The 14,033-nt window shown below is 35.7% G+C and overlaps 3 protein-coding genes across 4 annotated transcripts; all 3 read right to left on the bottom strand.

Annotated features, from left to right (window-relative positions):
- Positions 1-97: 97 nt before the first annotated feature.
- Naglu (N-acetyl-alpha-glucosaminidase) lies at positions 98-3,760 on the bottom strand. The gene is made up of 13 exons (XM_011308116.1): positions 3,615-3,760; positions 3,389-3,549; positions 3,097-3,275; positions 2,805-3,023; positions 2,516-2,743; positions 2,324-2,387; positions 2,126-2,271; positions 1,985-2,069; positions 1,685-1,834; positions 1,446-1,588; positions 1,231-1,390; positions 422-998; positions 98-253 (listed from the first exon to the last, which is right to left on the bottom strand). Exons 1-13 carry the CDS (start codon positions 3,688-3,690, stop codon positions 144-146), a joined length of 2,298 nt encoding a protein of 765 aa, XP_011306418.1. The 5' UTR covers positions 3,691-3,760; the 3' UTR covers positions 98-143.
- An 868-nt stretch (positions 3,761-4,628) lies between these two features.
- Positions 4,629-6,547, bottom strand: LOC105268501 (mitochondrial amidoxime-reducing component 1). Its single transcript, XM_011308111.1, has 6 exons — positions 6,456-6,547; positions 5,878-6,260; positions 5,507-5,755; positions 5,316-5,439; positions 5,026-5,231; positions 4,629-4,884 (listed from the first exon to the last, which is right to left on the bottom strand). The coding sequence occupies exons 1-6, from the start codon at positions 6,468-6,470 to the stop codon at positions 4,659-4,661; spliced, it is 1,203 nt and encodes a 400-aa protein (XP_011306413.1). The 5' UTR covers positions 6,471-6,547; the 3' UTR covers positions 4,629-4,658.
- Positions 6,548-6,916: 369 nt separating this feature from the next.
- LOC105268502 (4-nitrophenylphosphatase) lies at positions 6,917-9,309 on the bottom strand. Of its 2 annotated transcripts, XM_011308113.1 has the most exons (7): positions 9,131-9,309; positions 8,827-9,079; positions 8,435-8,595; positions 8,157-8,291; positions 7,832-8,039; positions 7,631-7,775; positions 6,917-7,383 (listed from the first exon to the last, which is right to left on the bottom strand). In XM_011308113.1, exons 2-7 carry the CDS (start codon positions 8,930-8,932, stop codon positions 7,182-7,184), a joined length of 957 nt encoding a protein of 318 aa, XP_011306415.1. In that variant the 5' UTR covers positions 8,933-9,079; positions 9,131-9,309; the 3' UTR covers positions 6,917-7,181. The 2 variants fall into 2 exon arrangements, with proteins under 2 accessions (XP_011306415.1, XP_011306414.1); XM_011308112.1 differs by having other exon boundaries at positions 8,827-9,309.
- Positions 9,310-14,033: the final 4,724 nt, after the last annotated feature.

The following is a 14,033-nucleotide window of genomic DNA, read 5'->3' as shown; positions in this document are numbered from 1 at the left end:
TTTCCCATCTCAAAACGCACTTCAAGTTATTAATTCACCACGATAACTATCCCATCCCGTCTGTTCTTTTCCCCTTTACAATACGGTAAGTGAAATATTAATTACTTCTCAGTATATTTCACTACAATGCAGTACAAAACAAACTAATTTACAAATTTCCGTAATTTTATATTCCTTCTCCGCTTCTCAGGTTGCGCGCCTTCCAATTTACTCCATTTCTCATTTAATGAAAGAGCAACGGAAATTGCATCACCTGAAATAAATTGTCAGAATAATCAATGAAAATAATGTCATTACCAAATAATCCCGTGAGTTTAACACTTTTTTTAATGAAATGTCAATGAATTGAAGAAGACAGGTGAATTTCACTGATGAAATTGAAATGAAACTGCAAAACGATTTTCGAGTTGATGTGAATTACCTTTGGATTCCCTGGAATAATACTTCCGGGCGAAAGTGAATGGCTTCTCAACTTCATCAAACATTCTCTGATTAATCAAAGTACTATTGAATTTCTTTCCATGCGCGAGGGAGTCATCAAGTGCCTCCACAAATATGACCCATCGTGGCTTAAAGTAATCCAACACAACGCCAGACCACTGTTTGTTCGCGTAGTCTCTAATTTCTCCATTTGGACCCCACAATGTTATCTGATTACGAGCATTGTACTCGTACAATTGTCGCTCCACCTCCGTAGTGCCCAGTGATCTCGCGTCTCCGATCCACTTACCCAGGAGAAAATGTTCACTTGTGGATAGTATATCCTCAGCATCATCGAATAGCTCCAGAAAATAATGTGAGAGCTCTCGAAAACTCGTTAGATTCTTCATCGAGTATGCGTTCACAAGGTCAACATAAACATCATCGATTTTCAGTTGAATCACTTGTCTCGTGAGATCGACTAAATCGTACTTATATAAAGTACTGTTAATTCTTCCGTAACGAGCTTTCAAGAAGGTCTCCCAGGCACTCCAAACCGCCTGGGGATCGTACCAACTCTGCAAACATCAAATTCATTCATTCATTTCATACCTCTCAATGAATAATCTAATGCACGGATGGAAAAGCGAGTAGACGAATAAACCAAGTGAATTAATCAATAGACTTGATAGTACTAATGGAAAATAATAGATTCATAAGATTTCTTCGCATATTTGTACTGTAATTTAAATAAATAAATTAGATAATTTGGGAGTGGAGAGATGAGGGAATCAATAGATCGGTTGATACCCAGGGAGTGATTTTGAGACTCGGCCGTCGCGTTAGAACGTAATGTCCTCGAATTTTCTCGATGCCAACAAAATTATAGACAGAACTTCCCAAAAGGCGCCAGGACTCCGTCGCGTACTCGTTCCAAGCGCCGTACCTCCTGGTCGCGTAGTTTTCAAACCTGAAACAAGTCGCGTAAATCATGGGCAATTATCAATATAACACTGAGAATTTACCAGGCGTTGAGATCGACAGGTCTTCGTCTGTATGCCATTTCGTTCATGAGCTCGAAAATAATGTAGTTCTGATTGATTCCCTCTGGAGTAAGGCCCGTCCCGACCATTGTACTACCTTTCATATTTCTCGCATCGGAAATCCTCTATAACAATTATAATTATACCACATAAAGATTTTAATTTCTCAAAATCACCGCTCGAAATCATTTTCATTTAGAACTTCCAATTTGATTCCTCACTTTGTTAATTATTGTGGCTGATCCGAACATTCCCAGGGTTCCTCCAAAATTCTGGAGCATGCACCAGATGAACGGCTGTCCATAATACGACTTTAATCTCGAATACTGGGGAAACTGCTCTGATTGAAGATCCAGAACGATCATCTTGCCCTGATACCATAAAAATGAAAAATAATTCTCACCAAATTTTCAAATGCAGAAGATAAGCATTTATTTTTCATGTATGTAGTCTCTTTTGTACAGCATAATGTATAGTAATAATCAGTCATATGTGTTAAATAAATGATTCTGAATACATACAATTGGAACAGCTGTGACGAACGCCTCGACTCTGGGCTCAGTCCAAAATTCTATATCGTGCACAAAAAGCCATCCCTGCATAATCCTTCAAAGGAACTCCATTATTCATTTTGAATAAACGCAGTGGGAGCCATTACCTACCAAATTGCCTGTTCATCAACTTCAGTCATAATGGAAAAGACAGCCCGTGCAGAGTTCCTCAGTGATTCCAACTCGGTGTTCAATGGCTCGTTCTCGTTGAAGGTGTCACCGCTATAGACATGGTCAGTCCCAAACTCCTCTATATACTATAAAGTGAATAAGTTATTCACGTTGAATCCTTCATATCGTCAAACTTACCGCGCGCAAGAACTTCTGGCCGATAAAATTAAAAAGCGGATCTGTTGGCTCCAGCAACATTGGGCTAGATTCAAAGAATAATTTTTTAATTAAAAAAAAAATTGCACACGAAAAAATAAGACTCTTGAAGAAATAGAGAAATCCACGATAAATGGATAACATAGTGGCTTTTTAAAAGTCAAAACAATTCACCAGCAGTACTTGTCCTCGAAGTCATTCCACGTTCCGATTTTCGTCATGTTGCCTGAGGGAAAAATCCTAGAGAAAGCCCTTGGAACATATCCAGCAAAAGTAGGTAAAATGGGAATGATTCCAAGCTGTCGCATTCTGTCCAATATTTTATGCTGTATTGAAATGCTGTGCTCGTGCCAAGATTCAGGGAGAGGCCCACCCCATCCCCTGATGTTTCCCATTCTCGTCCTAATTACAAAAATCATTAATAATTATCACGAATGATTGATTGCACGAGTTGTCGATTTACCAGGGGAGAAAAGCTGGTCCTCCGAAATGATCATCAACTTCTTCCCTCGTCATGTTCAGTTGGAGATAGATTCTCTGCCAAATGGCCTCTTGACCGTGAAAAGCTAGAGCCAAGTTGATGCCATTGAGGGCCATCCAGTCGATGTTACTCTCCCACTGGCTCCAGCTCCACCAAACTGAGCTGTATCCAGCAGTACAGACATTCTGGTAGTAACGAAATCTGTTTAAAGTTGAATAATTGCATTAGGTCATCAGCCACTGATTATTTAATCGTGCAATCGATTATTGATCACCTGTCGTTTGATACCACCGTTACATTAACTTCGGGTAATGTGTTAGGTAATTCAACTTGCATTCCCTCCCACGCAATGTGGGCGTTACAATAATGCCTCAGGTAGTAGTGGAAGCCCCAAGCTCCTGATACTCCGGTGTTTGCGGTTATTTCTATTATTCCTAGTTGGTTTTTCACAATCTAGGAGAAGAATTTGTTTAATACACTTGATCAACACACGCGAGGAGATTTTTTAGTTCATTCTGTTTACACGCATTTTTATTTAAGTATACGTTTTATGTTTAATTCCGTACTTTAAAGGTATCCCGACCCTCAGGACCTATCTCAGGATTGATGGAGACAGTGAAGAGTTTGGAATTGTTGCCAATTATTCGGGATATCAAATCCTCGGCTGCTTTTGCCTGAACTTCTGGAGGAGTCTGTGGCTTCAAGTGGCCAAGAGTCTTTTGAAAATCTGAAGAATACAAATTTGGATTCATTTTTTAATTATTATGGTGACAATTTCAAAAATTTACTTGCCATTTTTGTCACTTCTCCAGGCACTGGAGCTCGTTAGAATCGATAAGACAAAATATAGAATTATTAATTCTTTCATGTTTTATATATTTTGTGGAACGTACTCTCACTGAGGTTGACCCTCTTGGACTATCAAAAGAACAACAAGCTGAAACCTTCCGCCCCTACCATTATCCTCTTATCTTCACTTCCCCTCGACCTCCCGGTCTGTGTATCCAATCCCGAGAATCATTCATTTTATTCATCAAATACACACTCACTTAACAGATAGACCACTATCTCTCGTTCCATTCATTCAAGTTCAAATGCAGATGAGATTAGATTCTTATCTTTTATTCGACATTCCACCCGATTCGTCCCATCAAGTGCAAAACAAAAATAGAAGGCGGAAAAAATATGAATGAATATTCAGACAATCGATAGGCATCGCAGATTGATTTTTATCAGTCGGAATTTCTTGGGTGAAGATTGAGTCGTGGGAAGGGAAACATTGACACAAAGTCTAAGTCTACGCGAACTTATCATGCAACATAAACTGGAGAATAATTTTGATGTTGGTCTTACCGTGTACATACATAAATCCCTTGTAAACTCGTCGACTGAATTTCTCAAGAAAAAATAAATAAATAAAATGTAAGTTCAGGTTGTTACACGAGTTAGGTAAACGATTGTACATATCTAGGGGATATGTACACATGAGTACGTGTCCTCTCACGCTTGAGAGTTCCTTAAAGATAAATAGTTTAATAACTCGTGACAACCAATTAAATCTTGGACGCTGTGATTTTCGCATTAAAAATATATAAACAATGAATATCTGGTATCAGTAATATATTTTGGCTAGACCTGTTCAGTGTAGAGTAAAAATAGAACACTCCGATGATTTTTCTGAAGAGAAGCTCATTTAGAAAAAAATAGAACAATCACGAAATGGAAAAGTGGAAAATTGGAAAAATCCCCATTTTTTTCACTTCAACCGATTTTTCTGCATGAATTGTGAGTTTTAGAAGGAATGTGTGCTTTTGTTGTTGGAATTTTATTAAAACGCTATACAGGAGTGGTACAAACGGTTTTCGGCATGTGAACAAAAACATCATCACCGATTTTCACATTTCCGGTTGAATACAATCCGCAATAAATCCCCATCACCGGCGCTTTTCCATCTACTTTGATTTTTCGATCATCCGTCTGTTCTCTGAATGATTTTAATATATTGTATGGCTCTTGGTCATTTATTACGGCTGAATGAGGATCGATTCCGATCATTGAGCATCTAAAACAGCAATTACATAATAAAAAGAACTAACGGTTGATTTATTTGTTTTATCTAGAGGTTATCTCAAGGAAATCGACCTGTATCGAGCCAAAAATTCAAACTGCATCAGACTCTTTATAGAAAAATAATTTAGCTCACCTCGGACAGGGTTTCACATTTCTAATGACTGCGCTGTTACCGATCTTTATCCACTCCCAATTGTCCTCGTCAAATGGTAGACTCCCAGATACAACGATATTTGGACGAAATTGCAGAGAAGAAACACAATTTTCCAATCTTGAATTCAATTCGTCTAGAGAGGACTTCGACATCAGCATGTAACTCGCTAAATCGGCAAAGAACCCCTGAAAAAAAATCAGGGTAATAAGAAAATGAATTATCGATAAACTAACGCAATTTCAATCGGACAAAATTATTAATCCATTTACCGTGTCTTCACTTCTCAGTGTCTCATAAACTTTTTTGAATCTCTCCCATGGCCCTTTGAGGATACTCCTCCGTCCCTTCATCGCGATGCCAATCCTGAGCCCTGAATCGGTGCCCGTCAGAAATCTGGAATAAAATATTGAAGAAAATCCCTTAATGCAGCCATTAAAAAATCATTGATTATTCAACGAACTTCGATATCCATTGGGCAGGCGCTGGTCCACAATCGATACATTTCACGGTTTCGCCAAACCACATTTTACAGGTGATGGCCAACGAATCATTTGAAGACTGGGGCAAGGCAAATATTAAATTCGGAACTCCAGTTGCCTGGAGTTGAACCCTGGACTCATCTACAGTCGTCAAAGTCACCAGAATTAGCGTCGGATAATTTCTTCCTGTTATAAACTTTCCGGTCTCCTCATTGTACACCAAAAACATCCTAAGAGTCAAAAAAAAAATCGAACCACAATGAAGATAAAGCAATATTTTCAAAAATCTCCTGTAAAAATCATTACGCATTATCTCCCGTAGACTTTTCAATTGAGAATAAAGCTGAATTACCTGTCCCTCAGAATCAAACCCTCTTTATCCTCCAACGCAATTCCATATTCAGTGAACTGACAGTCCAGAACCTCCCGCCCTCGTCCCGACTTGAGTGGATAAAAGTACAATTCTTTTATCTCTCCCACTTTGATCCAGCTGGGCTGGGGTAATTCTTTTATTTCTTTTATTTCTTTTATTTCCTTTATTTCTTTTATCTCTCCCACTCCCTCCCCCAACACCTCACCTCCCTCCTCGCCACCCAGAGATACTCTATTTTTACCATCACTCTCTTCTCCATTGACTGCTTTTTTTTTATCACGAGAGAAATGCATCCATCGATTCCACATTATCAAAGCCATTGTAACTGTTGCACAACAGCTTGCCACTCCAATGCGCCAAGTCTGCAATTACCAATCACAATTACCCCAATTAAATAATCACGAGAATTAACCAGAAGTGAGAATTAATGAATACGTTTCTTAGTGACTAATCGAAAAACTCAATTCCTGATTTCGTGGTGAAATCAATGAATTCTGTGAGGATTTCACCGCAGGTCTGGAATATAATCTGTGATATTATTGAAATCAACAACTTACTGAAAACCCCTTCATTTCAGGTCTGAGGGTACCTGTGGTGAACGCGTGCCACTTTATTCTTCTACTCACTATTAACTGCTATTGCGCAACGAATACTAGTCTTCGCTGGATAGTTTTTTTTTGCTAGCTATACTGTCTCATTAGATATAAACTGACCTCTACTGCCGCTGTCCATCTCATTGGGTCTTCTCGGGCTTCACAGACCGATCGGGTCGCGTTATCTTATTGTTTCGCTCGGTACAATGATATCGAGTACTCGTTATTTTCGATTGGTTTGAACATGCCCATATAAGTTACCGAAATTCAACATTCCCATTACAAAATCTTCTTATTAATGAAGAAAATTATCTTCATTAAGTCCTGATAACCATCCATGATAACCCCTCAGGCTGTAATAATTAATAATAATAATTTGTGATGGGGAATTCAGGAAAGAAAAAATAACAGGAATTCACAAAAAATTGTGATGTTTTCTTTCAGACTTTTTTATTGGAATCCACAGGTTAAATTTTTTTAATTACACTATGAATAATTTCGTTGCAATGCCGTACGGATTTCTGACGCAACAGTTTACAGAGATTTTAACGATAAAAGTAATCCTCAGTAATATACGTGAAAAAAAATCTGTGAATTATTGTCTGAAGTTGAATGTTGAATGAAAAATTAATTCGTGAAGGGTGAATATTTGTTTGTTTTTACAGTTGCTATATGTTGAACGGTTAATTTTTAGTCTTGTCCACTAGGTTGATCGTTTCTATTGGCCCTGGAGGTCTTGATGAGTTCATTCAAGACTCCAAGATCCGAGAGGTAATAGTCCGCCATCGGTACGGTCTTCTGGGCTTCACAAGATTCTGGAGTATCGACACCAGATCCCACCCAGATGCTCTTGAATCCACACGATTTTGCGAATTTCATGTCAGCTAATAATCTGGAATGATTTGTGAATATTTCACGAAAATAAAGAACAATCTGCAAGAAAACTTGCACAGATGTATGTCCTAGACTAGTAAAATGAGAGAAAAAAATGAAATGATTGTCTAATCCATTAAATTATTCAAAACATTCAAAAATCAATTATTTAATTCAATTAATATAATTTTCTTCATAAATTTAATTTAGGGGCTCCCGTTAAATTACTGATCAGTCAATGACATTTTTTATTACAATTAACTTACGAATCTCCCACAAAAATGCATCTCGTCGCGTCACTTATCTGGTAATTCTCGAATAAATAATTCTCCAATTGTTCACTAGGCTTGGCACACTCGATTGGTTTCTTGCCACTTCTTTCTATTAAAATATCAGAAAACTGATCGATACCTGAAAGCAGATGGGAAAATAATGACGAGCGATACATTTCGGATAAATGTCCGTACCTAAGAGTAATAAATCTTTAGCAACTAAGAGATTTTTGTCCAGTGCTCCTGTTAGATAAATAACATTTTTTCGTGCCAAGTATAAAGAGGCTTGGAATATCTTCGCCCAGCTGAGATTGATATCAAAATCAAAGATAACAGCTTTGACATCTGGATCTAGTTTTACTATATCCGGTAGTGCATCTAAACTCTCTGGAACAGACGTCGGCTGTAAAAAATCAAATTATTATTAATTATCCTCTCGTATTCAATCACTCAATTCAAATTACAATTTCCATCATCATGCATTGATTATTATCAGACAATCTTTTATCTAATTTCATACCGCAGTGATAACATCGATTCCGGCATTCTCAAAGAATTTCCTGAAGGATGTGGTGCCGATTACGAGTGCTTTCCCCTCGAACTTTATTTTCCTCAAGTACGCCAGAATGACTAGTGAGGGAATAACTATCTGATCCTAGAACATATTTAAAAAAAACCGGGAAAATGATCACCCGATGGAACACTAGGGATCTGCAGTGTGGCCCATTGCGTGCACCATTTTTAAAATGAATATCGATTCTCCAACGTTAATTGATTTAGAATTACGAGCGCACTTACAGGTGTTGCCTCGAAGCCCATTTTTTTAAATTTTTTAACATAATCCTCGACAAAGATTGTGCTGTTGTTGGAAACAAAGAGTACACGTTTACCGAAACTCTGAAGAGTCTTCAGAGTGTCCAGAGCGCCTGACACCGGAGTATATAGATGCCACAAAACACCTAAACCAATAAATTATATATAATTAACATTTAATAATGATCGACCTTCGCACCTCCATAAATTATATATAATTCACTGTCATCTTCACTAGCTTCGATTATCATTATAAACACCTCCATAAGTGATTTAAAAAACTCGTATTGATCATTAGATAATCATTCTGATATCTGACTCACTTATTCACATTAATATTGATAAAAGAAATACAATAATGATGATTAATTTCATACCGTCACAATCACTCATGATTGTATCGAATGAGTTCAAGAAATCTGCCATCTCTTCTGCGGAGAAATTCCTCATGTCTTTCGGTTTCTCCATAATTACAGTTGACATTTTTTAATTAATTGAATTTTCACTGTAGAAATTCCTCGACGATGGGGAAATTAATTGAACGGCGAAATTTCAGATCGAAAATTGAAGGAATGGACGGTGAGGCAGTCTCCAATGCACTGCGGCCTGTGATAGTCCGTACTGAGTTACCTGCAACTACTATGTATTACAGCATGTATTACAGTATGTATTATATATTACCGTCGGCCAATGAGAGTGAATAGGAGTGATGGATCTCGACGGAGATAGCATTGTTGATTCAAGAACCGAGACACCAGTTGTATTTGACACTCGATTTTCCTCGAATGAGTTTGAGACGAGAACAATTGTCGGGCTTGGGGTCAAGATCTATCATTCACGATTCGATGAACAAGAATGGAAGAGATACCCCAGAGGAATCCTCCGGCGCAGAAGCGGAGCACGTCCATGCGTAATTGTCAAAGAAAAAGAAATGGCACTTCAAATTCCACGCGAAAAACTTTTCCACGAATCGATAGGAATTTTTGGTGAAATTCAATATTAATTACATTGATTAGTCGAATTGCGAATTTCTTCTGGGAATTTAATTTGCAATCTGGTGACAATTGCATTTAATGGTAGGTTTTTCGGCTTTAGGAATTTTATATGGAGTTATTTTTAATTCTTTATTCCGCTTATCGAGTAATTTGTGTATATAGAATATGTAGTTATCTTGTGTGCTGTAATCTTCTGTGTGCGAGTCGTGCAGGAAGAGGAATTAAAAGTTGAAAATTGTTGGAATTAAAAAGATTATGCCTTCGATTTATTGCTGTGAGGAATTCGTTTTACAACTTGCGGTATAGCATGTATAGTCTGAAGAATAATTTGATGAAGATTTATGTCTAAAATGAGATATATTGCATTTGGACTTTGTCGAGATGACGAGTACCTCAGGAAATGATGCGATAAATGATTATCAACTTCAGGTAATCCCTAACAGCCATTTATAGTGCAAAACAAAACAAATACTAGCAAATGAAATTGCAAAAAGTATTTCATTACATAAAAGAGAATTAAAATGATCGGTAATACGAAAAAATGAATTCATAACTATTAACAGATGAATTACACCTAATAACCTCAATTAATTCAACAGTTTTCTTTTTACAAGCATTTTTTTATTATGAAGAAAAATTGATTGAAAGTTAGAGTAGTTTTTGCAAAACAATGAAGATATGTTTTTTCCATTGCGATTAAATTTTGTTGAGTAAAAAACCTACAGATGTCGCTAGTTGTTGTAAAATATGTAAAAGATAATTTTATTTGAATATAGGGATGATTAAAATGCCCCTCTAATTATGGAAGGAGGGATTAATGAATTGTTGAAAAAGAAATGAATGCATTTCGGTTAATAGAATTTCAATTTATTAAGTATCCCTAGCCGTCAGTGTCTTGATTCTCATTTACAAAGGTAATATATAGCTTTTTAGCAATAATAATAATTAATCAATGATAATTGTTAATTAGTTACTACTAATTAATCAATAATGATAAATTCATAATAATATTCCTTGTAAATCGACAATGATTAATTCGCGATCGCACATTCTCTTCGGTCTTTGTTTATTTATTTTCCCGTATATATAACATATGTTTTGTCTTCGTAAAATGCGTCTCCGTTAAATTTTAATCAACGTTATAAACAACGTATTTCCATAAATGCTCAAAGCTCCCTAGCTTCAATCTGTCACCAATAGTTACAGATTTTGTTATTCAGGTTTTTATTTATTTTATTTTTTCCGCTTACAGTGATTTAAGCGCGAGCTCTCGATAATCAATTCTCTTATTTTTATTTCTCATCTTGGATTTTTCAATCCACTTTTCTCCAGTTTTCTGACTAGAAATATACCGTCCTTTGGATCAATCGTTTTCTCTCCATTTTTACAATTATTACTGATAATTCGTAAGCTATTCAAGTAAATAATTTTTTTTTCACGTACATATAGAAACATTCGATCTTACGTGAAGCACGGAAACATGGCGTATTATTTATTTCAATTATTTTTTCTCCCAAATCACATTTTGCTTTGGGAGAAAAAAGTCTCATATCTTCATATCTTGCCCAAATTGCTCTCATCAATTTTCGGATGATTCTCATTAATTATTGTAACTCTTTAGCTTCATCCACTTCACTTCTACTTAATAGTTACTAGTATTTATCATTGTAATCATCATATCTTTGAAAATAACTAAAGCTTAAACGACCTGCCGGGACACGGAGTTTTTATAATTTATTTAATTCGTTTATTAGTGGATAACAAGATTATTATGGAGTCAAATGAGATTCTTCACAAATTTCAACGACTATCATACATGGGAGTATTGCGGAGGTATTCATGGTGAATATGGAAGGACACATATACTAGCTAAATGGAATTAGGTTCCCTTGATAATATTACCAGTGATAATAGATAATAATTTTAGATAATTCCTTCTCACAATCCAATGAAATTCCCACAGGGAGACAAATTCCAGAATTTCAGGCAAGGGAACTCCAAAAACATTCAATTATTCAGTTTATCATTTATTATTTATGATTTTCCTTACATCGATATAAAATTTCATCAGAAATTCGACGTAAAAACGTTCGAAATATTCAACGACAACCTGATATGAAATTTTAATAGATTTCCATGAAAAAAATTCACCAGCTTAAGAGAAATCCAAGGAGATTGCATAGAACTCGAAAATTATTATTCGCACTCATGAATAAACAAGAATTTTCATCTCTGCAATAAATTCATGCGATCAATCCCGTGATAATTCGACAACAATATCGAGACCATTGAATGGAGTAATTAATCTCCTTAGTACGTAACCCGTAGAAATTGAAATGCTCTTAAAATATGAAATTGACTTGGATAAACGAGAAAAATACTCGGATAATCTCGAGAGTTGTGTTCCCTCGATTGACGAATTCCGTGGCCCGGCATATCCCCGTTGCATTATTACATACCTACCTATCTACCTATCTATCTACCCACCTATCCACCCCCCCCCCCTCACGCCTTAACCCAATTTCTCAGCCCACCATTATTTTTTCTTTTTGTCCACAAATTTCTCCAGTTGTTCACACCTGCCTATTACGAATGAACAATTAACGCGTTCGTGCATAAAAACACATCGTTAGATAGGCTATTAAATCTAACATACATATCAGTCACTCATTTGACGTTTTTTTGTGCCAAGTAATAACGTAATAATCGTATTAGTTATTCATTTTGTTTACGTCACCATGCAAAAAAAAAACGATCACGATTCTTTATTCAATTCGTCACTTTATTTCTTCATCATTTCCTATTTCGTCCGGCTGTAGTTCCTCTCATTCGTTATAATGTAGATCATTGTTTGCGTATTTAGTCAGCTTAGATTTATAATGTATGATAAACTAACGGTACACAACTATATACATTAGATTAACAGCATTCTCGTGGTTTATTCATCATTTTTTTTTAATGTTTCAAACTGCGCACCTGCGCACCGGATTATTCATGGATAATTCATCATCAATTCTTTATTAGGCGCAACACAATGTGCATTTATTAATCGCGAATATCATCGGTTAATTTTTCGTTCATTATAGTTAATGTTTGCGCATCAGCATTGTTGTTTTTTTTTTTAAAGAATCATCTGTCAGAGCCGCACACGACCAGCGGTTCGTTTTATATATAACTTTGTTTCTTTAATCTTCATTTATTTAAGGAACAGTGTTTTTACATTTCTATTTATTGTTTATTAGTTTTTATTTTCGTTTAACTTCATTAACGGTATTCATTGCTCAATGTTTTTTTGTATTTCTAGGTGAAATACAGCATCGGAATGAATGTATTCACTTTGCATCTGATCATTACAATTACCATTCAAAAATTCTAATTAAAAGCTATGAATATTTTCATTTGCTCTTTAGATACATCAACTAGAAATAATGAGGAGAACAGAATGAACAAATAAAACAATTATTTTGTACACTGTATTTCTATTTTAATAATTGAAAATAAAAATGTCATACAATTTACAATTTCTTCATTAATTAATGTACAGTTATGTACTTTCTGGGAAAGTTTTGCGTAATTATCAATGTCTCAGCGTTACCAACTGTTAATGATTCATTCACAAGAATAAAGAAATGAGGCTTCATTCATTTATCCAATTTTTCAGATGAATTGTTTTTAGCATTTTTAAAAATTGCTTCTGCAATCGACTGATCGACTCACATCAAAGTATGACTAGAATTGAACCTCTAAGAGGGGAGACCTTAATCTCTATGCCCGATTCGACTAGGTCGATTAAAATCGCACGAGTTCGACCCTGAGACCAATCATAAATTGGCATCTCAATCGTTATTATCTCTTTCTAAATGCGACAACGACAAATCAAACTCAATGTAAAGATCATTCGATGTGACGTATCCCTAACGCTCCTCAATGCATCCTCTCACATCATTTCTCTCGCTCTTATTTTTTTTTCATTAATTTTTATTTTTATATAAACCAATCGTTTATAAATTAAGCTAGATTATTTAAAATTAAAAATTATTGCACATTGAACAAACGTTTACCAATAATTCTCTGGTGCGTATTGCGAGATTCTGAAAAATTATGTTTCATATTTTCATTAATTATCATTCACTGTTTATTTATTATTTCTCATCTGCTATTAGTGACTTCGAATGAGTCTTGAGATTCTCGTTTACACTACGTATTAATTCCGAGGCGCGTGTTGCCGTTCTTTTTCGTTATAACATTTCCTTTGGATTCCATTGGTTTTTTTTTATTCATTATTTAGATTAATTTGGATTAAATCCCCATATGTATCCCTAGGGTAATACAATCTGCATCAACGGTTTTGTGGGCAGGCGTTTGTTTAATTCTCTTACGTAACTTTATTTATTTTTTTTTTATTATTTTATTTAGTTATGTTTCTTCTCATTTTTTATTCTTCCACTTCTATATTCATATGTGTTTCTCTCATTAGTGCCTACTTAATGTTAATTTAAGAAGGAATGTAGTTGTAGTATTTTCTTCCGTTTTCTCTTCATTAAGATATTTCCTCAGTCAATGATGGGGGGTGGGGGAGGGGGTGGAAG

Source organism: Fopius arisanus, unplaced genomic scaffold (genome assembly GCF_000806365.1).
Source record: "Fopius arisanus strain USDA-PBARC FA_bdor unplaced genomic scaffold, ASM80636v1 scaffold00058, whole genome shotgun sequence".
In the NCBI taxonomy this organism is placed as follows: Eukaryota; Metazoa; Arthropoda; class Insecta; order Hymenoptera; family Braconidae; genus Fopius; species Fopius arisanus.
The sequence above is the reverse complement of the archived record's forward strand: the minus strand, read 5'-3'. Positions and strand labels throughout refer to the sequence as shown.

Coding starts and splice junctions, on each gene's coding strand:
- Naglu (XM_011308116.1), bottom strand. CDS start 3,690: ATGAAAGAATTAATAATTCTATATTTTGTCTTATCGATTCTAACGAGC. Junction 2,744..2,804: donor GGACCAGCTTTTCTCCCCTG/GTAAATCGACAA, acceptor TTTTGTAATTAG/GACGAGAATGGGAAACATCA. Junction 1,391..1,445: donor CCTGTCGATCTCAACGCCTG/GTAAATTCTCAG, acceptor GACTTGTTTCAG/GTTTGAAAACTACGCGACCA.
- LOC105268501 (XM_011308111.1), bottom strand. Junction 5,440..5,506: donor CCTGCCCAATGGATATCGAA/GTTCGTTGAATA, acceptor ATTTTATTCCAG/ATTTCTGACGGGCACCGATT. Junction 4,885..5,025: donor AATGTGAAACCCTGTCCGAG/GTGAGCTAAATT, acceptor TTGCTGTTTTAG/ATGCTCAATGATCGGAATCG.
- LOC105268502 (XM_011308112.1), bottom strand. CDS start 8,932: ATGTCAACTGTAATTATGGAGAAACCGAAAGACATGAGGAATTTCTCC. Junction 7,776..7,831: donor TAAAGATTTATTACTCTTAG/GTACGGACATTT, acceptor ATCTGCTTTCAG/GTATCGATCAGTTTTCTGAT. Junction 7,384..7,630: donor TGCATTTTTGTGGGAGATTC/GTAAGTTAATTG, acceptor AAATCATTCCAG/ATTATTAGCTGACATGAAAT.